This window comes from Equus przewalskii, chromosome 22 (genome assembly GCF_037783145.1).
Source record: "Equus przewalskii isolate Varuska chromosome 22, EquPr2, whole genome shotgun sequence".
NCBI lineage: Eukaryota > Metazoa > Chordata > Mammalia > Perissodactyla > Equidae > Equus > Equus przewalskii.
Genome location: NC_091852.1, coordinates 22,199,176 through 22,221,895, shown reverse-complemented (window position 1 = coordinate 22,221,895; position 22,720 = coordinate 22,199,176). Strand labels below are relative to the sequence as shown.

At 39.9% G+C, this 22,720-nt stretch overlaps 1 protein-coding gene across 6 annotated transcripts in view; it reads right to left on the bottom strand.

Moving 5' to 3' along the window:
- Positions 1-22,720, bottom strand: part of SMARCA2 (SWI/SNF related BAF chromatin remodeling complex subunit ATPase 2) — a 166,772-nt gene that overhangs the window by 108,567 nt on the left and 35,485 nt on the right. For all 6 annotated transcript variants that reach the window (XM_070590087.1, XM_070590092.1, XM_070590089.1 and 3 more), the window contains exons 6-13: positions 20,371-20,497; positions 18,255-18,428; positions 16,988-17,161; positions 14,252-14,422; positions 6,105-6,158; positions 3,187-3,317; positions 2,859-2,916; positions 623-723 (exon numbers count right to left, since the gene is read on the bottom strand). In XM_070590087.1, the coding sequence (XP_070446188.1) occupies positions 623-723; positions 2,859-2,916; positions 3,187-3,317; positions 6,105-6,158; positions 14,252-14,422; positions 16,988-17,161; positions 18,255-18,428; positions 20,371-20,497 (990 nt within the window). The remainder of the gene's footprint in view (positions 1-622; positions 724-2,858; positions 2,917-3,186; positions 3,318-6,104; positions 6,159-14,251; positions 14,423-16,987; positions 17,162-18,254; positions 18,429-20,370; positions 20,498-22,720) is intronic.

The following is a 22,720-nucleotide window of genomic DNA, read 5'->3' as shown; positions in this document are numbered from 1 at the left end:
TTTTTTTTAAAAAAACTCATTAGTTTAAAATGTTCTATTTTGCATATTGTTTCACAACAATTTTCTTTTATTATTAGAGTTGTACAAGCAAAGAACTGTGTAGACCACTGCTACAGAGGACGAAGGGAGGGAGGAGGGGAGCCAGGCAGTCAGAATGGGCAAGGGGACGGGTTCCAAAGGTGTCTGGTAGTCTGGGCGGGAGCTGGTGGCTGAACGGCTATGGCAACAAGGACAGAGGAAGCAACGACGTTTCTCACTTAGGTTTCCGGGTGAATGTTGATGCCGTTAAGGGAGATAGGAAAGGCAGCGATGGAGCCAGCTAGAGGGGCAAGTTTAATCGGTTCAATTTGGGACTGAACTGAAGATGGGAAGCCCAGGAGTGAGCCCGACCTGGAGGTGGGGATTCAGGATGGAGAAGAGGACAGAAGGAAGGAGAGGATCAACCCGAAGCCCTCGGGCACGGGGGCCGGGAGCTCAGTGGTGACCTCTGATGGCATCGTCTCGAGTGGAGTGTGGGCATGAAGTCAGCCTCCTTCCTTAAACCAAATTCTCTAAAAGAAAATCCGTACGGCGTAATCCTCACGCAATGCATTTGCCAGGGAGAACCCTGAGAGATACGCACTCAATGATCTGCTTAGCATCCTTCTCAGAAACTTCTTCACTGTTTGGATCCAGAAGTATTTTCTCTTCGGTTTCTTGGCGACTGGACTCTTCTTCCTCATCCTGGGGAAGGAACAAAGATACGGGGGAGATTCCATTTTACTACGGGAATTGCTATTAACCGGCATTTTCTGAAAAGAGATTAAATAGTATTCAAATTCACAAACAGAGCAAACACAATGAAGGGAGGAAGTAAATTTAACACTTACTTAAAGCAGGCAATACACCTTTCCATTGCTGTTTCAATCGCTCAGTGAGAGAACGACAGGAACCCTGGGAGGGTCCCCTAGAACTCTTGCTCTCAAGAATAAATATGTGAAAATCATGCCAGAAAGATGAATATGTATCATTGTTTGGTTGTCAGAGTCCTCTAGAATATATCTGCTCTCACTTAGTGACATTCTCTAGCCTTCTCTACAAAGCCAGATTTTAGAGATCTTAGCATCCTCTCTCTCATAAAAATGCTCTCTCTGATAACGCCCATGAGCCTTTGATGGTCCCACATGTGTTTACACAGAGGGAGTGGAGCCTGTAAACACACTGCTTTCTGGGGCTACTTCACATCACACACTTCTGAATATTTAGATTAAAACTATCAGTAACTTGCCAAAGGATTCATTACCTCCCCACTTCTCGACTGTGTGCTATGTTCTGCTGATCTGTTTGAAAACTTCACTAAGTATTCATTATGTCCACTGCTAACCACTGATGTTGAAAGATAATCTAGTACACTTTCCTTTAAGATTAGCTTTAAAGAGAATAATGCTTCCCCATAACTCTTGAATGGAAAAATATGAACTGAGATGCTATTAATGCTGAAACTCAGACCTATGATAACAGATGACTGAGACGCAGGCGGCGAGCTGAGGATCAGCACAGCTCCTTCACCTTCCAGGTGAGGAATGAGGTGCTGAGAGGGGACTTTACCTCCCACATCAGCAGCAGACATGAGACAAGGACCGGGATCTCCAGACCCCCAGGTCAGAGTTCATTCTATTCCTGGCTGTCTAGAGCTGTCTGCACTTGTCACTCTCAGGTTGGCATCTACGTGTTAAGCTGCCTAGATCGTCTCGTCCCTGTCCCTCCCTGACTCTCCTATTCAAAGAGAAGGTTCTTCCAACTGATCGTTTATGGGCCCATTCATCCAAGTAAACAGGAAACATTTTAAAAATGGATTTTGTAACCTTCATGTATCTCAGAGAAAGAGTAGCCTGTAAAAAAAAAATAACATGCTCCCCAAAGTACTTCTTTTTTAATGGTGTGCTTTTTTTAAACATAACTTTTATTATTTTTCCTCTTTACAAAGGCAGTAAGTGTTCATGGTAGATTAATTTAGAAAATATAGGTCCAGAAAATAGAAGAAAATAACAAATGTCTTAAAATTCTGGTGAGCTATTATCAGTCAGGCTGCTTTGCCTGGTCCATGGCATCTACACCATGGCACTCTTGGAACCAAGATTCCTCTATACCGGTAAGCCTCAGATTTAATGACTATGTACTAGCAACTAATAAAGGAGGTAAAAATCTTCTTTTAATCCTTCTATTGGTAATTATTAAGCATTTCACAGTTAACCTAAAAAACACCTTTATTATTCCTTAATTTCTATTAAAAGTATCCAAGATTACCATTTCAGGTTCTAGATATATTCAATATTCCTTCCAAGAGACTGAGAAATGTGCTTCTCTTTGAGTAACAAGTATATCAAGGAATTTAAACAGGATCACATTTAAAGAGAAACCAAGAGGATCAATAAATTCATTAAACCAAGGCCATGTGGCCCTTTTTGTCCAAGTTTCCAGACTTAAAACTTCAAATGGACTCAAAGGCCTAAAGGACTGCAGAAATTTTTAGGTAGCTAACTCTCAGTATGAACCACTTGGAGTCCTGGGATTGCCTTTCCCAAAGTAATCCATCTTCAATTGTCCTCAAAAGATCTTTCTTTCCACCATCTCCGATTTAATGCCAGCTTCTCTTTTCTTGGTTCCAAATAAACTTAGAATTCGTCAGGTTTCCCCACTGGCCAGGAGCCTCCAAGAAGTCACTATACCACTAAGCATGGGCCATCAAAGCTGTGACAAACCCTCAGTCCCAGTCGTCACCTGAAGGCCAACACTGGAGGAGGCAGTGATAGAAGGACACAGGGGCCTCCCCCATGAACTTTCCAACCAATAGACTCCAAACAGAGATACATACATACCTCTTCCTCATAATCAGAATCACTCTCTTCGCTGTCGGATCTAGGGGCCACTTCATAACTACAGGAAAAGGAGTGGGGAAGAAGAGGGGCTCAGTCCTTTAAATTACAAAACAATATATACATGCACAACTTAACTAGCACATTCTATGTACAAATGACAAACGCAGGTAATAACTTTAACCATTTCAGCAAAGGCTGTGTCGATTTAGGTCCAAGATTTTACAAGGACCACAAAAATCTAAATGCTGTTTTAGTTTCAAGATTTTACAAGGACAATAAAAATCTAAAATGCCAAAGAACACCAATAATTTCTGCTTTAATGCCCTACCCAGGATTCATTTCCAACCAGGCGTCCAGCTGACTTGCTTTGGGTGCTTCTGGTCCGAACAGGACCTTGCCAGTTTCTGTGTGAGTCACCTTGACAGGAAGGTCACTCATCTGACTGCTCTCATCTATTGGCTAGAAAGGAGAAAAAAACACATCACCGCTTGATGTTAAGACATTCTCCCAATTCTGTGCTGGATTGTGTCTCAGCCTATAGGCTACCCAGCATCTGAAACCTTCTTCCGTGATTGGAAGTTTCACCACCTAGTGAGTCTTGGTGGAAAATGCAAGGCCACCTCCTATTAAGAAACTGAAAAGACCAGCCTCTCTTGCAGCTAAGGCATCAGCATAAGACCTCAGCTCCACCGACCATATGTACTCACTGAGGCTCTGAACCAGGAGCTAGAAGTTCAAGGAAGCAGGGACCAACAGACACACTGGTGGGAGGACAGACCATGCTGGCAGCAGTGCCAGTGCCGTGGTATTGGCCATGCCAAGCTCCTGCCTACTTCCAGTGTCAGCCACATCCACACTGACCAGTTGTACAGTGAAATACTGGGTGTAGCCTCCAGTCAAGGTCTCCAGTCTTCCTGAAGATCTGATGAATTACCCAATATCCTATGAGTACATTCTCTTCTTATTTAAATCAGGCAGAGTTGATTTTTGTCGTTTGCAACTTAGAACCCCCAGCCCCTCAAAAATACCTCCCAGATAATGACTACTGCAAACGGGAAAAGGCAAAGGTACTGTAACTTGCGTCATCTCATTAGTGGCTGGTTTGGCTTCTCCAGAGCTTTTATCAAAACCAAACCACCAGGTATCCAGCCCAACCATGGGAACATGGGAGTGTGACAAAGCAAAAAGCTCTGATTTGTGAAACCTGGTGAACAGACCAAGATGGAGGTGAAGTTCATTATTAGACTCTCAATGAAAAATGGCTTGCTCAGAGAATTAAGACAATAAATGAAATCGCAGAGGCTCTGTTTAACCCACTTCAGAGAACAAATTGTTTTAAAAGGCCTGAAAATGGAGTAATCCTATGCAAATGAATGCTACTGATTACAGGGTGACTGTACTTCTGGGAGCAGACCATCAGGCAAGAGGTTTGTTTGGAAATGCTTGATTTGTGACTAATCCAAGTTATCTATCTCCTTAAAAGTAATAAAATCCAATGTTTAGACAATTCATTTATTCCAAAGAATTTTTCCTAAATTATTCTTAATTGGAGTTAAATAAAAATGATAGGAAAACAGTATACTATAGGTTATCTTCTATATCTTATAGGAAATGACCAAAAAAAAAATTGGTTCTGCCCCACTTCTTCCTCAAAAAAGCACTGTCAGAATAAGAAACAATATATTAGCGATTATCCACAAAAATAACCTTTAAAAAAAGAAAAGGCTTACTCCAGATAGTCTTTTTTTTTCTTTTATGTGTGCTAAAGCAAGGGTTGTGAATACCATTACTTTGCATGCAAGATGACATTTCTTCCTCATTAATGTAAAAGGTCATCTATACATTCACGCAACACAGAAGGAAATCTACCGTTTGCTATCATCTCTCTTGGAAAAATCATATTCCATTATCTTGAACTATTATCATACAGCTTGTTTTATTGCTTATGTCATGCCTCAAAGAAAACTGGGAAGCACGGTAGCCGGAATTAGAACTTTGGCAAAAGCACTGAAAGAGCACAGCAGAGTGTAATAAGAACAGTACTTCAAAACAAACTGAGCAAGATGTCCACTTTGCCAACTTCGGCAAACAGAACACACATGTGTTAAGATTAAAAGAAAAAAAAAAGGTGTATGTCATCAGCCCAAGATCAGTAGCTAATTCTCCCAAGAGATAATCAGAGAGCAGCGCACAGTCGCACTAACACGTTAAATCGTTCCCTGTGTGCTGGTTAATGACAGAGCCGCGTGAGGCGTGCTCAGGTGAGGCTGGGCTCTTACAAATTAGAGCCGTTTCTAAGTGCTCTAATATACAGTATTCTTCCCCCATAACAGCCCACTGAGAGTTTCTTACACATTAGACATTTATCCCGATCCTTTCTCTCCTTGTGATGGATTATAGTGGTTAAGCAACGTTTATTGTTCAAGAGGTTTCTGCATAGAATAGTGGTTTCAGCCTTTTTTCTGCATCCGGGCTGTTCAATTCACAATATGTCTCGCACGCACAGTGATTCTAGAATGGGAAGAGGCAACCCTCCGCCCACCCCAATCCTCCAAGCAGCTTTATCAGAATCTGTGAGAGGAGAAGGCGGCTGGAAACAAACTCGCTTCCCATCCTGCTCTGGGGGTGTGCCTCCTCACGTGAACCACGGGCAGAGAACTTTGAGTTTTCAGAGAAGAAAATAAAATCCAATAAATAAATAATTGTATTCTCATGATTCTGGAGAATATTGGAAATACTAGGAAATAAAATTTAGGAATATGCTGATGAATCTACAAATAGAAGCTATATTGTAAGCCTACAGAAATGTCAAAAAATAAGGTAACCAAATATGTAAATTGTTTGGCTTAGGGAGTTTTATAATTCCAAATTAGTAATAAACTAAGGAAACTGGTTCATATTTTATGCTTCAGTATCATTTACTGGGAAAATGTAATTACAGAATCACTTAAGAGTTTTACACATTCTATGTATTCATAAACATATGCTTATATGTGCATAGAAAATTCTGGAATGGTACACAAGAAGCTTAACATCAGTTGATTGCCAGTCTGAGATGGAAGGGGATTACTTCTCAGTGTATCCCTTTTATACTATTCTAATTTCCTACTATGCTAATGTACTGTTTTTACTTAAAAATGAATAGCTGAGTAAAAATAAAATTAGTATACACAGAGACCGGTGCTACAAAGTACGGCAGGGACTCATTCAGCAGAAGACAGTAGAGATGGGTCCAAACTCCCTTACCTCTCCATCTGGTCCCAGGGCAGACTCTCCTCCCTCTGCGTTCTCTTCAGCCTTCTGTAAAACACCAATGTCAAATGTTATGTGTAAACCAAGAAGATGGGTATAGCAAGGGTTTCATGGTTACTCTGGGGTATGACAGTACTTCATTACTACTTAGGATCATCTAACAAAGATTTAGTACAAATGCCTTTGATTTTTATTTCTCTTCACTATCTAAGACAAAGTATATATTTTATTAGCATCTTGCAGAGAGTTATTTAAATCCAGATGTGAATCAACAGCAGCACACTAGAGATTTGCGTCTTCCAGGACCCAAAGAGCTTAAGACATGGCAGCATCTAGAGAGAGGTCAGAATCTGAAATGTTTTTCTCATGTTTGGCACTTTGAAGACAAATCCTGACATAATCAGTTCTACTTTCCCATTCCCTCGGCAAGTTTTTGAAAACTGTCCATCAGGAATAAACTCTGGACCACTCTTGGGTCATAAAAATACAAAAGGATACAAAATTCTGTGACTTCTCCGAATGTTTTTCCTTCTACCTAATTAGCTTTCATAATATATAGCATTTCCACAGTGCGTATGTGGGGAAATTTGGTGCAGATACTGTGATCTCATGAAAAATTCTGTCATCTGCCATTTTTTGAATATTCCACTATCTTAGTCCATTAATCTCTAGATGCGTCTCAGAGACAGCCTAAATGAAAAGCTAAGATTATGTCACATTTTGTACATACCCAAGAGAGTCTCATCTATAATATATACAAATAGTCTAAAATTTTTTACATTTGTAACAGCCTCTTTGACAAGTGAAATACTTAACAACACCTTTACAGAATACCTTATTTTAAAGTTACTGCTGGAAACCTACACTACTTCTGAGCAGTACGATGAGGAAAAAAAAAAAACTTTAGTCATTTCCTTTATCAAGACATTAAAGAAAATGAGCTTTCCTCCCCTGGGCCCTTTAGTTAATTAAAAATATATATAATGATACAGAATCAATATTAACTCCACTTTGTTTATTTAAGGCATTGATCGTATAATACATTTTTGCTTTCTATGAAAATAACTCAATTGTCTCTTGACAAAATAGCTTTTATAGAAAACGTTTAATGTTTAAAATCTAGCCTTTTGTCCATACCGAAGAAAAGCAGTTCTCATAAATGTCTGTGATTTTTGAAGTTCTTTTATAATTTTCTTACAAAAAATACATGTATGTATGTATGCCAAAGCATAGGTCTTCAAAAATGTAGCTTTTATCAAAGAGCAGGAGATGAAATACTCCCTTTGGTTATGATTTCCCAAGAATTTGATTTTCCATTTATGCCACCCCAAAGTGAAAATGTTTACAAGCTCAAAAGGAGTGACTGGCTTCGAAAAGCGCCAGGCCCTACGTGTAGGCTAGGGAAACAGGAAACAGTGGCAGAGTCCCTCAGCTCAGAAAAGAAACCATCCCCACTACCAGCCCCTGAAGTTTCCATTTTTGGAATTCTCAGGCACTATACTCAGACCACTGTTTTAATTAATGGGAGGAAGTCAATTAATCCCGCCATTCTTTCCATACAAATCAGAAATAAGCTACAAATTTGGCCAGCAAAGAAAATCAAATGAGACAATGAATAAGCCAATTTCCAATATCTAGCAAGTAGAAGTGGATCACCATTTCAATGAATAGTACATTAAAAAGCCTGAAGGACCACAAATAATAGAATCAAAACTATTCTAAAGGACAACTCTTCCATGAATATGTTATAGACTAGCTAGAGTGTTATCTGAAAACTGCCTCCTAATCAGGCCCTTCCATTACTTAAAATCCTCTAAACTAATTTTAAAAATTCCATTAGGCATCAAATTCGAGAGGCAATGTAATATTAGATTTAAAAAACTTGGTTCTGGAATTAGATGACCTGCATTTGAATCCCAGCTCTGTCACTAAGTGCAAGAGACCTTAGCTGTGTGATCTTTGGCAAATGTTCTCTGTGTCTTGGTTCCCTCTCCTGTAAAGCAGGGACAGTAACAGTGCCTATCTCCTAAGTCTGCTGCAGGGCTGGTTCACTCTTTCAATACGTGCAATCCAATGTGACATGTAACATATACCGCAAACATCAGTCTCCTCAACGTAAAAGGATCAATGATAGTCCAAGGGCTATTTTATGACTATATAAGATTGGCTGTAGCACTGTCTGAAAACTGCTTCATAAGGTTATGAGGTCAGGGTTAAAAGGGTGCCCAGCACATAAAATGCACTAAATAAATATTTGGTGAATGAATGAATGCAATCACCAAGAACAATGCTTTTCCATTAGCACACGCTTAATGAATTATTATTATTATTGTAATTAGGTGCCAATATATTTGCAAGTCATAAAATAGTTAAGAACACACACATAATGCCTCTTAGAACTGCTCTATGAGACTTCTTTCACATGCCCTGAGCTTACACCCAGTTAGGCTACATTATATGAGGCAGAAGCCAGGTGGCAGTCTACTCTATGGCAGAAGATGTCATATTCTTCCTTCATGCTCTGGATTCTTCCAGTTTGGTGACGGTCTCTGGTGTGCTTCATAAATCCATGTTCTCACATCAAACTGGTGCTTTATCCTCTCCTCTCCCCACCAACAAACATTTTCCCCTTTTTTTGGCTCAAGATTAACTCCCAACTGATTGTGATTGGTGCTCCCACTTGAGGTAACCTTGGCCTGTTTCTGAGCACCTGGTGAAATGGCCTGGTGCTGATGTGGCCGATGATAGCACGTCTCACACTGCCTGAGGAAGTTTCGCATACAGTTATCCATACTGTGGGACTGCAAACACATCCTATCAATATTACCACTGATGCCTGAGCTTACTGCCATTGATTAAAACAAACAAACAAACAAAACACCGCAGTGCACCCATTAATCAGGCTTGAAGGAACTTTGTACTGGCTACTTCTCACCTGCAAAAAGTTTGGAACTAATTATGCTCATGGAGGGAGGGAGGAGTGTAATTAGCCTGGTCACGGAAGGGGATATGAAACAAATTACTCATGACTAGAGACAACTCGGGTTCCCAATCTCCAAGGCCAGTGTCAATTTATACCTTCCATTTAGGAATGTTCACGAACAAAGTTATGTGCCTGGCTACCCATCTTCCCTGCAGAAGCTATATAAAAGAATTAATGGCAGAGGTGAGGAGTCAAAGGAATCCCCTAAACATGAAAATCCTGCGTAAGCTGAACTCAAGAAAATAGACTTCAGTGGGGCACTTTAGTAGAGATTACCACACTATAGGCGACAAACAGCCTCATGTTGGAAAGAAATAGTTTTATACCAAATATTTTACAATCTATATAATCAAGTGAATGCATTTTGTCCCACAGCATTATTTGTCCCATTATTTGTTATAATATGCTGAAATAACATTCAAATGTGCTGGCATCTTAAAGACTCATTCTGCTTGGATGGAAACCTAAGCTTTCAGAAACCACTTGGGTTATTTTTACTGCCATTTAAGTGGACCTTTGAGCATTAAGATAGGTGATCAGGCCATAAAAAATACCCAAGAATATCAAATTAACAGGCAATTGCATATTACTTCGGTTGTGCCTTGCAGAGAAAACCAATTCTTACATTTTGACTCAAGTAACTGGTCAATCCAGTTAAGCAAGACTTTGATCCAAACCTCTGGCTTCACCCGTTTCGACACTGAAGTAATCAAATAAATCTAATCATTGTGGCATTGTGTTCATCCACTCTTACAACAGGCTACACTCAAATGCCCAGAATTACCTTAGACCTTTCTTTTACCTATGGAAATCTCCTTCTGGAGGAGTTGTAATAAATTACATGATCTCTGGGGAAAACAGACAAAAGAACTAAGATGAATCAGAGAGTAACTCGAATTTAAAACAAATGTTTCAGCAATATTATTACTTTGCCTTTAACGCTCTTTTCATTGAAAATTCTACCAAGAGGCTTTTCTGATGTTTTGATAGCTAAAAAAAGGATAAAAGCACATTTCCTACCACTATATTGATCAATAAACTGTGCGAGAAAGTTTCTCCCTCCAGAACATCCCGGTTCTAAGATTTACTTACAATAGTGGTTGATGAGAGAGAGAGAGAGAAAAAAAAAAGAACTTTCATAAAGAAAACCAAACACCACGATGAAAAAGATAGCTGGCACAGCTTTCCCCCATGGGTGTCTGAGGATGTTCCCATTGGTATCGTGGGTTTCCAGGAAATGTCACAAATAAATAACAAGGGCGTAGTTCTGCTGGTATACACCTCACTGAAAGATTTGGAAAAGGGAATAAAATATTTATTTTTGGCCTGAAGTCAACAGCTTGAGAAGCTGAACCCTTGAAATGACTAGACTTCGAAGCTGTAGGCTGGGAAGGGTGGCAAGGGCTTCGAGTCACAGCTTAAGGAAAAATATACTGTAAAGCCCTGCAAGAAATACCTTATTATCACCAGGAACCACCTGAGGCCACATAACCAGAAAATTCTCTTCGTAGGAGCTTGGGAGGGAGAGGTAAGCAGAGTCTACCAGAAATAACAAATCCTCCTCTCCCACTGCTGCCTCAATAGTCAAAGAACCTGTCATTGTCCTAAAGGGCATCCTACCTAATAATATCTAATGGATCCCCAACTAGAAAAAAATGGTGGCCATTTATTTGCTCAACACGCCAGGGAATACACAATAAGGGGAAAAAAGAAGATTTTATTTTCCAAAAAACCTATAACCACATTTCAACAATCCTGAGGCTACATTTATACCACAGAATTGCTCGATAAAATAGCTAATATTTACTGAGCACTTACTAGGTGCCAGGGAGTGTTCTAAATGCTTTCGACAAACTTTCCCATGTAATCCTCACAACAAATCCACGATGTGGGTACTGTTCCTCTCACCTTCTCACAGATCAAGAGACTGACGGCCAAGGTAGTAGAGCTTTTAATGAAATATCTTACAAGGGAAGAAGAGCAAATCAGTAGGATCTGCTTTCTTATGCAGCATGAATTTAAAAGGTGGTGTGCTAACATGATTTAGACAGGGGTCCGATTTTCTAATTTAGCATGCTCAATCCTACTTGTACACATCCTGATAGCTTTAAGTAGCCCCATACCCTTTTTTATCCTGTATTTACCCAGGAGATGTTAGAGAATAATCACGGCAGAGGACCGAGACCTCAAGGTCATGCTAAGGGCACATAATAGCGCATTCACGCCATCACCCTGCAGAGACGGGTTTCACATAATTAGATATTTCAATACTTGAAATGTTATGCCCCCTCTAACACTTAAGTAGATACATATGGTTTACTTCTTTTTCTTCCATTTGAAGGGCATTAATGGAAGACCAGGCTGAGAACGAGAAGTTTCAGAATGATTTATAAATGTACATTTCATAGAAATGGCTCTAATGTTGAGAAGAGAAAAATTAAACACGGTCATGACAGGTTACAGGAAACCCACTCTATTATTCACCAACAACAAGTCAACACAATAAGCTCTCCATGAAAGAAAATGGCCTTCTCTCTTACACTGGGGCAATTTAAAAAAAAAAAAAATCATACACTAGTTTAACACAAAGTAAAAAGTAACCCTTTCCCAATTAAATTACAAGGTCAACCATACTCATCTTGAACAGCATAGTTCTTAGACTTCTCTGAGGCTTAGCTGTCCTACATATGTTGCTCCCAGCTCAATGCTTTTAGTTCACTGGGTAAAGGTTTTCTCAAAACAAAGCTTCATTGATGCCTTACTTAATTAAAACAAACAAACAAACAAACAAAAAACAACTGCAGATAGGAACAGCATAATAGTCCATTCTATGGGAAAATACTGAAAGGGATGCATAGAATTTTTAAGCTTCTGGAGGTAGTTTCCTTCCCTGACAGAGAGGCTGGAACAAGCAACTCTCAATCATTCACTCTAATGGAGGGGAGAACTACAGAGAACCCAAAGCATCAAGTAATCAGCTTTTGAAAGCACCCATTGTCTTTGCACTTGAATAAAGGTGCATCTGGAATTGGGTAATTCACTTTGACTAAGTCTCAAAGCCTGGTGAAAGAGACAGTTTTCAGGAAGGACCAGGAAGGGGCCCAGTTTGTTTTTTTCCTTCTTTATGCCATTTCTCCCATCAAGACGGCCCAGGAAGGAAACACAGCCTGTCCCCCTTAGTCCTGCTGAGGGCAGGGAGCACTTTCAGGCTTTCACCCTGAAAGCATGACCGAAAAGAGGTAGAGGGCTGATCACAAAGTCAGAATTCTGTACATTCAATCATGTGAGAATGGGAGATGCCCAGAGATATCCACCAGTCAGACTGGAGTCACTTTGGTATCTATTGTTGGCCAAGAAATCAGGCCCCATCCCCGATTTGACTCCCAGTCTTCCTTCACAGCATTCACCACAGTTTATAATTATATATTTAGGTGCATATTTGATTAATATCTGTCTCTCTCTGATTAAAGCATGCTTTTCCTCACCATTGTACCCTCTCCCCCAGCATCTAGCACACTGCAAGCTCAGAGTAAGTGTTCAGTTAATATTGTTGAGCGAATGCATGAAATAGAAAGAATAAAATGCTCTTAGCAAACCTGAAGGCAAGGGTTTGGAAGTAGAGAGCCAATCTAGAGATCATGTACAGTTGGAAGTACCATGAAAAACATTATGACAGGTTCTTGCTCTGTACAGACAAACATAAAAATAAAGGCATTCTCATTATCACTCAATTATTATCTTTCTCTGCCTGTGATGATGTAACAATCTTACACCATGGCGGGAATCTGTTAATTGCAAGCCAGAAGCTCAAATCTGGGCCACTGGCTTTAAATCACAAAGAAATGTAGAATATGAACATTAGTACGAAAAACACAAACAGTGATATTTTTGTGGCAACCTCTGCAAAGTACACCTCTGGATTAGGAAAAATGACAACTGCTACTTAATGGGGTCCACTTACGGAATATTACAGAATTGTATCTTTTTGCCTATGTGCTCTGCACTAAACTCTGAAAACGTCTCTTTAAGTCAGGAATTGGGAGCTGGAATTTTGCAAAGCCTATAATGCTACCTTGACAAGAAAATGAGGTATTCCTCACCAACGAAATGTCTAAATCCAAGCCCTGCGTCATCCCTCGTTCATCTTCACAATGAGGGAAGCTATCTTACACTAAAGAAATCAGGTGCAAGAAGGCGCCTTCTCAATCATTTATTCCTCCTCCTTAATTATGAAACAGGTATGAGAATTCAGGAGCCATGAAATTAATTATTTTCTGAGAAACATTTTGTTCAATTATTCAGTGTGGAGAATAAATGATTAAATGCTACCCGTCCTCGATCTTCACAACTCTGACGAAGACTTCCTGTTGATGTTTGCACCCAGCCCAATTAGAATTTATCCTGAAAACAAAATAGCATCCAAGAACTGAATTACCAGACCACTGAAGCCTCAAAGAGGCTCTATACGCACAGGTCTCCACTCAGCAGGTTACCCTTGAATTGAGATATAATACTTGCAGAGCAGAGATTCGAAATCTTACCCTTCACTTCTCATGATAATTAGCAGACATTTTACCTAAGACTATTGTTTTCTGTAATTACCTAAAACCTTCTGCACACCTACCTTAGTGTGACAGCAGGGCAGCCCAAGTGAATGAACAATTTTGGCATCACTGTCTGTCCAAAGAAACAGGCTGAAATAGGTTCCAAAAGCATCCCAAAGCTATCTCTTCTACGTTCCTCTGGCTTCTTTAATCTGTACACTGCATTTTCTTCTTACTGCTCATTCCAGTTTCTTAACTCAGCCGTCCCCACCACAATGGCATTACACTTAAGCAAACATTTATTTGCATCCATGGTTTTCCTCTTCCTATTCAGCGTGGGTACTTAATTTTCAAATACTGTATGAAACAACCAAGTATGGACTGAATTGTTTGCGTTTAGTACATCCTATCCATTATGTCCTCATCAGATACGTCGTCTAGTAAGCCCAATCAACTCTTTCGTGCCATGCCCATTTATATAAGCAATTACTGCAATTCAATAATATAAATCTTCCATTAGGGTAGTAAGGAGTATTTATCACAGAGCAGCACATACCTTAAGCTGGTCCCTGACCATACACCCCCAAGTCAGCCGCCACCACGAGGGCACTCACCTTCTTCCGCCTCCTCCTCTTTTTCTTCTCTTTGGCTGCTTGGGCTTGCTTGTGCTCCCAAACCAGGTTGGTCAGGTTGGCCACATACTCATCTGTCTGCTGTAAAAGGTAAGCTAAACGCCTGTCTTTCTTTTGATCGATCAGTTTTCTATAGCCCTCTTCATCTTCAGCCTATTAAGGAAAGAAGAGCATGATCAGAGCGTAATAAAAGTTTGCAGACAACACCTTTTTCCACTCATTCCCCGCTGCCAATCGTCTGAACGTTGACTGGTGGTGAGTGCAGCAAACCAAAAGATCCAGGCTGCAGGAGTTCCTGCACACCGTCTGGGACTGGGGGCGCACGTGGAAGGGTGATGCCCACGTCCCAGGACACCGAGGTCCATTGCAAAATCAGGACACATAGCCACACTATTTATGTGATGGGAGCAAGGACTTTGAGTCGACTCTTTGTTCTTCTGTGTTTCTTTAATGGCACAAAAAATGTTAACATTTGACGATTCATCATCTGAAGTTTATTCTTAACGTTGTATTTTGGAAATTTTCAAATATAATCAAAAGTGGAAAGAACAGTATACTGTCTCATATAACCAATACCCAGCAACAAAAATTAACTCGTGGTGACCCTGTTTCACTGCTGCCCTTGCCCCACTCCTCCCCACAACCCCAAACTGGATTGTCATAAAGCAAATTCTAAACATAGTATCTTTTCACCCATAAACATTTCAATAAGCATTTCCAAAGGCAACGAATCAAATGGGCTTTGAACGAATAACTTCTTATACTTAAAAGCATTACAAACCCTGTGGTTGATAGGAAAGGTCAAATCTGGGGGATTTTTGTCACAGATCTGCACTGCATTATGGGCCTAGGTGACTGGAGACAAGTCATTTAGGATCTGCAGTCTGACACTGCTGAGCAATAAAACAGACACAATAGTTCCCACCTCCACCTCCCATTAAGCAACATTATGAGGTTAAGTGGAATAAAAACTCTGATGTACTCTGAGCCATTTCAAGAGAAATCTTTTTTATACGTCCCAATAAAAGGACATCTCAAAAACTATTTTCCTCGTGCAATGCAGCATAAAAGAAACGTGCTATAAAATCTTCAAGAGGCAACTCCATTACAGAAAAGCTTAGGCTCTTCAGTCCAGGGGGGTCACTCCAGCATCTGCCCGAGTGACAGCAGTTTCATCCCTCAGTCTAGCTGCTGTCTGCCCCGTGGATGAGAAGGAACCTCAAACGCTATTATGACTCTAATTGCTTTTGGTTATGGTTGATCTCACTTGAAGAAAGAGTGATAAAAAAAACTTCAGTTTCTCTGTTATCTGTATATTCCATCATTTAATTGCAAAAATTAATGATTTGCACATGCCTAGTCATTAGTGTCAAACCAATCTGTTACTGAAGTTCTAATATAGTTTCACTTCAGTCAAATCACACAAATTTGACTGCTTACTGCTCAGATTACTATAAAAGGGTCTCCTGAGCTGGTTAGAAATCTCTTGGCCAGTTCCCTCCCTCCCAAAAAAAGTGAGGCAGGAGAAGATGGTTAAAATTTAGTAGGACCTGGACATAGAGCCTTTTAAAATATGGTGTTTACTCTCTGGACTCCAAAAAATTAATGAAAACAAAATGCAAAGCGTAATACCAGCAAGGAAGACAGTGTCACGTGGAATTTTCCAGGGACATAATTATGGGCTGAAGTTAATGACTTTATCTTCATCCAATACTCAGGCATTATGTCCCAGATAGAATCTGTAAGCCTCCTATCATTAGAGATCACACATTCTTTTCCAAAATCTAGTGTACTTTGAGGCTCAATTCCAAAATTAAATGATCAATAAAACCAAATATGCAGGCCAATGATATAACCCAATCCCTTCTGTGTTTATATATTCATTAAAAAATAATACTGCAAATGTAATGATTCATGAATAGCCTTTATCAATGACATGGCTATAACCAAAAAAAGCAACATTTTAAAATTAATTTAAAAATCACTTTTTACACTGTTAGAGAAAAATTTCTGCCATTAAAAAAAAAAGAAGGGGCCAGCCTGGTGGTGCAGCAGTTAAGTTTGCATGTTCTGCTTTGGTGGCCCAGCGTTCACCAGTTCGGATCCTAGGGGCAGACCCACACACTGCTTGTCAAGCCACGCTGTGGTAGGCATACCACATAAAAAGTGGAAGAAGATGGGCACAGACGTTAGCTCAGGGCCAGCCTTCCTCAGCGACAAAGAGGAGGATTGGTGGTGGATGTTAGCTCAAGGCTAATCTTCCCCCAAAAAAAGAAGATAAGTACCGAGGCTTCAAAAAAGAGAATTCTTAGATTCCAAGACACAACTTACTGAGACATTCATTCAAAACAACTTGTGTCATTAGTTTCAAAGACACAATATTTTAAAAAGAACTGCCATTTTCATCCTTCCAGATCTGGTTATCAAAACTCCTGCAAAACACAGTACCTGCCTTTATGCGAGAAGCTATAACCTGAAGAGCAAAGCCACCCCAGGTCAGAGAAATACTATACTCATCAGTAGTAGCCCAAGATTTGTGGCACTGCATTGTCTACGAAAGAGAAGGTGTTTTTACCCCATCCCTGTGGAGTTCAAAGGAACTTATTAATATATTTGATAGGCAGCTTTTACTCTCTCCTTCTGCCACGGCATATTTAACATTCTCAATACAAGCAGAGGAGAGGGGAGCATGTTCCTGGATTCCTGCGGGCCCCTTACCATCAACCTCCGCATTCTCTCCTTTTCAATCCGCTCCGTCTCTTTCTTCTGCTCCCTTTCAGTGTTGGCGTGCCAAGTTGCCACTGCTTTGGAAAGCTTCTGGATCTTCCCAGCCACAGACCGATGGTACTCCTTAAAATCTTTTGCATGTTGCAAAATACTATTCAGGTATTCCTAAAAGATCCGAAGGGAGGAGAAAAGAACACTTAAAATCTATTTCCCAATGTCCTATGAGCTTCCAAATAGACCAAGAAAACTCTCAATGTGCATTAAACAACAATGGGAGACTAGAGTCTGTTTTGGGATAGGAGCTCTGGTGTGTTTCCCGAGCTGAGGTGTGGGCTACTGCCCGGTGGGAAAGACGGCCTCTCAAAGTTTGTTTGGGTGCCAGCCTGCTACAGAGAAACCTCTGACACCTGGAGAGTGTGGCCACATGGAAACTGAAAGATCAAACATCAAGGGAGACCTACAAAATGGTGATGATAAAATTTAAAGCAAATCCCTCTCAAATAAACCTGAGGGATATGGATATTTCCAGTGAGAATTATGTCATAACTGTCATGTTTCTTCTGCTCTAACTTAAATACCTTAGAAATTGTGACTCGAAATAGGTTTATAGGAAGTTAAAACCACCATACACTTTAAATACAGGAGAGCAAACATGTACCCTGATTTACACTAAAATCCAACATTTTTCAAAACAAAACTGGGCTCGGCACTAAATGAAGCACAGAAAAACAGAATTTATAGGATTATGACACCACATCAAATCCTACATCAAAATATTTCCAAACCCCTAGAAAGGAATGTTTTAAAATATCTGCCCCTGGGAAACCTCCAGCTGGGCTCTTGAAAAGCCCAGGCTACTATACTTGTGCTTGTCATAAAAATAAACCGTTTGCTGTCTTCTTTCCTTTTCCCCAGGATTTTGCTCCAGGAAACCCCCATGCCCACCCAGTCAGCAGCTTCTCATGGGATTATGAAGATGGCGCCTGACTGGAATTAGGAAGCAGCGTCCTTCACCTCATCCTGCTACCGCTCATCTGTGTCACCCTGGCAAGTCACCCATTTACCTGGCTCGGCCTAAGTTCCCTCGTCTATAAATGATGTGGTGAGACTACATAAGCTCCAAGGAACCTTTCTGTTCCCTCACGTACCCACTGCCTGCAGCAGTACATTTTTCAGTCGTTGGATTGGATGAATCCATCCAACTCCGTAGTTGGACATCTCTGTGAACACGAGGGCACCCAATCCCTGGCCCGCGTACCTGGTGCTTCTGCCGGCGCTTCCTCTCCTGCTCGATCTTCTGCTGCTTCTCCAGCTTCTCGGTCATGCGGGCTTCCCGCAGGGTCTGCCGCTTGCTCCGTTTGTAAGCTTTGGAGTTGAGAGCTGTCTCCAGGGTTGTGTCCCGGCGCATGCAGGCCACCACCTCCTGTCTCAGCTGTCAAGAGGGGAGCAGTTAGAGAGCCTCCCCAGACGCAGGCCACTCTCCTGGACCCTGCCCTTCTCTCCTTCCCATGTAGTGGAACAGAATGAGGACTGGACAAGCTTCTCCACCACAGTTGGCCTTTTAGTAAATGAAGGGACTAAATCATGCCAAAGGTATGTGGTGTTTTCAGAGATGGCATGAGTTTTATTTCCAAATAATTCAAATAAAAAGAGCAATGATAGCACTATAACACTAAAAAAAGGTAGATGTGGTCTTGGATTTTTAATAAATTCATTCTATTTAATTATTCTAATGATATGAATTAGTTAATAAGCTTTTAAAATTTTTTACTTCATTTTAAGTGCCATAATAACACTCTGTGTTTAAAGATTAACTTTAATGATGCTCTGCAAAAAGAATAGAAGAATTACTTCCTGTTCGTGTACATTAGCAGCAGATACTCAAACAATGTTAATTCAAGTCTCATGTAAAAGATGGGAAATACTAGTTTGGCTTCCTCCCACTCCTAACAATGATATTCTTTGCAAGATATTTAAATTTTATACTATATTGTGGACTTCTCTGAAAGGATCAGAAATATAATATCTTACCCATATTGTATGTTATGTGGTGGTAGGGGGTGGGGGATTGGGAATATACATCAAAATTATTATTTTATAGTCAATTGAATCTGAAATCAGCATCAATCACAGTTAATTTCATTGGGAAACTTCAGAGATAACAGGTTTTTCAATAATATCAAGCAAAAATCAGAAATCAATAAGAGTCTGGCATAGTGGAGCTAATCTGAACATAATCTTATTACTGGTTAATAATTATTTAGCAAAGTTTTATCAAACACTTTGTTGATGCATTTTATGAAGCCACCTATAAGAAAGAAGCAAATGGACCTCGGAGACTTTTTCTTTCTTTCTTTCTTTTCGAATTTACGCTGAACTCTATTCTCACAAAGCTATGGCCAAGCAGCACCCTGCCACCACTGATGCCCTCTTGTGATATTATAACCAATAAGGCAGATGTGCTCCCAAGTTCATATGACAATAGCAAGTGAGGTGGCCCTGTGATTTTAGTCACATTCTCCAAGAGACCAAATCATGCAATTCAATACTTCCAAACTACTTCCATTCATTAATAATTCATTTTGCACACCCCGAGACCTTAACCAAACAAACCCATCTGACTGGCGGGGAAGCACTCCTTTTCTCCTCTGACTAAAGGAGGCAGCGTGCGGACCAGGAGACCCGCACCTTTTGGGTGCACAAGGCAAAACTCACCAAAGCAAAAATTAGCTCTACTTCATTCCACTAATCCACTGATTTAGCAATTATAAAATAGATCATTATGCTAGCTTTTATTAATCAGTGACTACTAAGAACCGTAGCGAGAACAACAGATAATAATTGACTGATTAGCCAATGGGTGGGTCTGATGTCCTCAAATGTTCCAGACTTAGGTTCTGATGAATAACCAACAGTTACAAAACACAGTTTTATGTATTCCTATAAATGATGAGCTATTCATTCAGTAGAGTGGCTATCATATTTGTTAAAATTATTGTCACAGTCACGGGTAGGATTTTACATTTGTGTTTGCAAAGACGCTCTGATCTACCACTTTCTTGTTTTTCTTTGGAGGCATAAAGGCAAACGTGAGCTATGTTCTCAAACTTTCATCTACGGTAACAAAATGCCTTACCTCTGACTTTAGAAACCAAAGAGAAAAAACTGTCTCTGATATAAAGAAGGGCAAAATAGAATAATAAGCAGTTCTTCGTTATTTTTAGCTCTATGCTGCTGGTCTAAAAGATACACTATTTTACTAAGTTTGTATCTTTATAACAACACTGAACAAACTCAAGGAAACCCACAGATCACACTCTCCAACAATTACATTTATTTCCTACATCTCAGAGTCACTGGGGACAAGGTATTACCTGACGTTGGAAATTGAGTAACCGAAGCGCTTTCAGTTCCACGGTTGCTTTGGTTCGTAAATCTGGTGGCAAAGAGCCAGGCAGATTTTCCAGTTCTTGTATCCTATGAGCTATGCGAGCCTGAAGTCTAGGGGAGATAATAAAACGGGGGAGGGGAGGGAATACACATTACAATTTAATCTTAAATGATAAACGATTACCTGATTGATACCTCAATTTCTGACACCCAACTAGATTTTCTGACGTTAAACAGAGCAAAGCTACCTTTGCATTAATGCAGACAGGTGCTATATGTCACTTAACACTCTGGCCTCCTTCATAACCTCGCTCTGACACCCACGAAAGAAGGCTCACAAGACGTCTAGGAGGAAACTCAAGTGCCATCGCTCGCTCTGAACAGAGAGAAAATGAGAGACAGGCAAAGTTGCCTCGCTCCCAAACGCCCAGCCAGCCAGGGCGCAGAGCTGAGACAAGAGTTTTCTTTCTCACTTCCAGCTCTGTCCTAAGGCAACCCGGCCATTTGCCCTCCTTGCCAAGATGCAGAGGACGACGGCCGTTAAAGCTGAGTGAACAGGAGCAGTTTTAGGTGCTGAGGCCACAGAAATCAGCCGACCCAAAACATTCAGACAGGGCCCTGCCAACCACAACCACTTCCTCTGCGAGCAGTGCTTGCTTGAGAAAAGAAAAGGCTAATCAGGCATTTTTAAAAATCGGGTTTGGGGCAGCAGAGAATGGTAAAGTAAACGGTATTTAAAAACTCAGAGTTTCTAGAAAAGGATTGCTGCGGATTCTCAGTTTAGACACTATCAAAATATAACTGTAAATGTTCTGTCATAATGAAGGCAGAATAGATGATAAGAGACGTCTCGCTTTCTTCATCCATTTGGGATATTATTCCTGTTATCCATATAAACGCCTGGTTTAGAGTTCACCTGGATCCTATTCTTACAAATAATCGCATGCTATTTACATCTACTTTTAGAACTACCTCTCCCCCAAATTTGGGGCAAAACTATCTTGGAAGAGACTTCAACAAAGAAAGAATAGTAATAAAAAAGGTACTAAGTTAAACTAAGTTAACATTAACTGCACTAAGTTAGCTGCATTTAATGCACCATTATATTTAATTCTCCCTCTCTCACACCCCTCCCCCCATCTGTAAGGTAAATGTTGACAGGGTCCCATTTTACTGAAGAGAACACTGAGGCTTGGAGATATTAAGAAACACGTAGACTTCACAGTGCTCGTGAAGGAGGGAGCCGAGACTAGAACCTTCACTCGCCCGAGACCAAAACCACCACAATCACACCGTAGATAATTCGAATACAGTTTCTAACTGCAACCTGTCCTGGATCTCAACTATAAAAGTTGATAATTAAAGATTCTGTTAAAAATTAATATTATGGTTTTGTCAAGCTTTATGATGCTGTATATTAACATGAAAAAGCAAAACCTGTGACTTAGATGATGCAAAATATCTTAATAGGTCATACAGCTCAAATACCAAAATGGGTGCTTTAAAAAACTTAACAGTTGTTTGCTTTGGGACAAAAATAAAATGTCATCTTTTTCAAAACTTTAAAAATGATAGTAAGGGAAATGCATTATTCTTCATTGACTTTACTGAAAATAATATTTTGACGGATTCTGATTTTATTTGGTACATACACATTATTAATTCTGATTTACTGAATGATTTATCATCAAAATGTGTTATTATTAGTATCATCACTGTCAACATGACATTATTTCAACTATGCATACCAACACAAATAATAGCACTTTTAAACGGTTTAACCAGGCAACAGACTAAAAATTCGTTAGTTCAAACAACAATAAATTTTCATCAATTTACTCTTTTGGTCAAATTCTTCAAACTCTCCCAACTTTCTTACACATTCCTTTTACAATTGATACTCACGAAATTATTATTTTTTTCACTGTATGAAACAAATATCTCCTTCATTTATCCAATTCAATTTCTTAAATATCCACATAGCCCAAATCTCCAAATACAGCAACCGATGACGCATCTTAACAATTAGGGTATTAAGACAAAAATCCATTATAGATGTTTTTCAGATATATAATTTAAATGGAAAAAGGCTAAACTGAAACAATTTCACTTTTGTAGAATTAAGCCCATACGAAAGGAAAATTAAATATTCTAGTGGGGTGAGATGAGGGCCAATGATTGGGTTACTCTGCGTCCTTGGTTCTGGATTTACTGCAGACCTTTTTCATTTGAATATCCCAGAACTCAAACTATCCCTTAGTATTCTGGTTAACTCTCTTTGACAAAGTGGGTCAGGTGCTAAATTAGAGGAAGAGTTGAATTTTCCTTAATCTT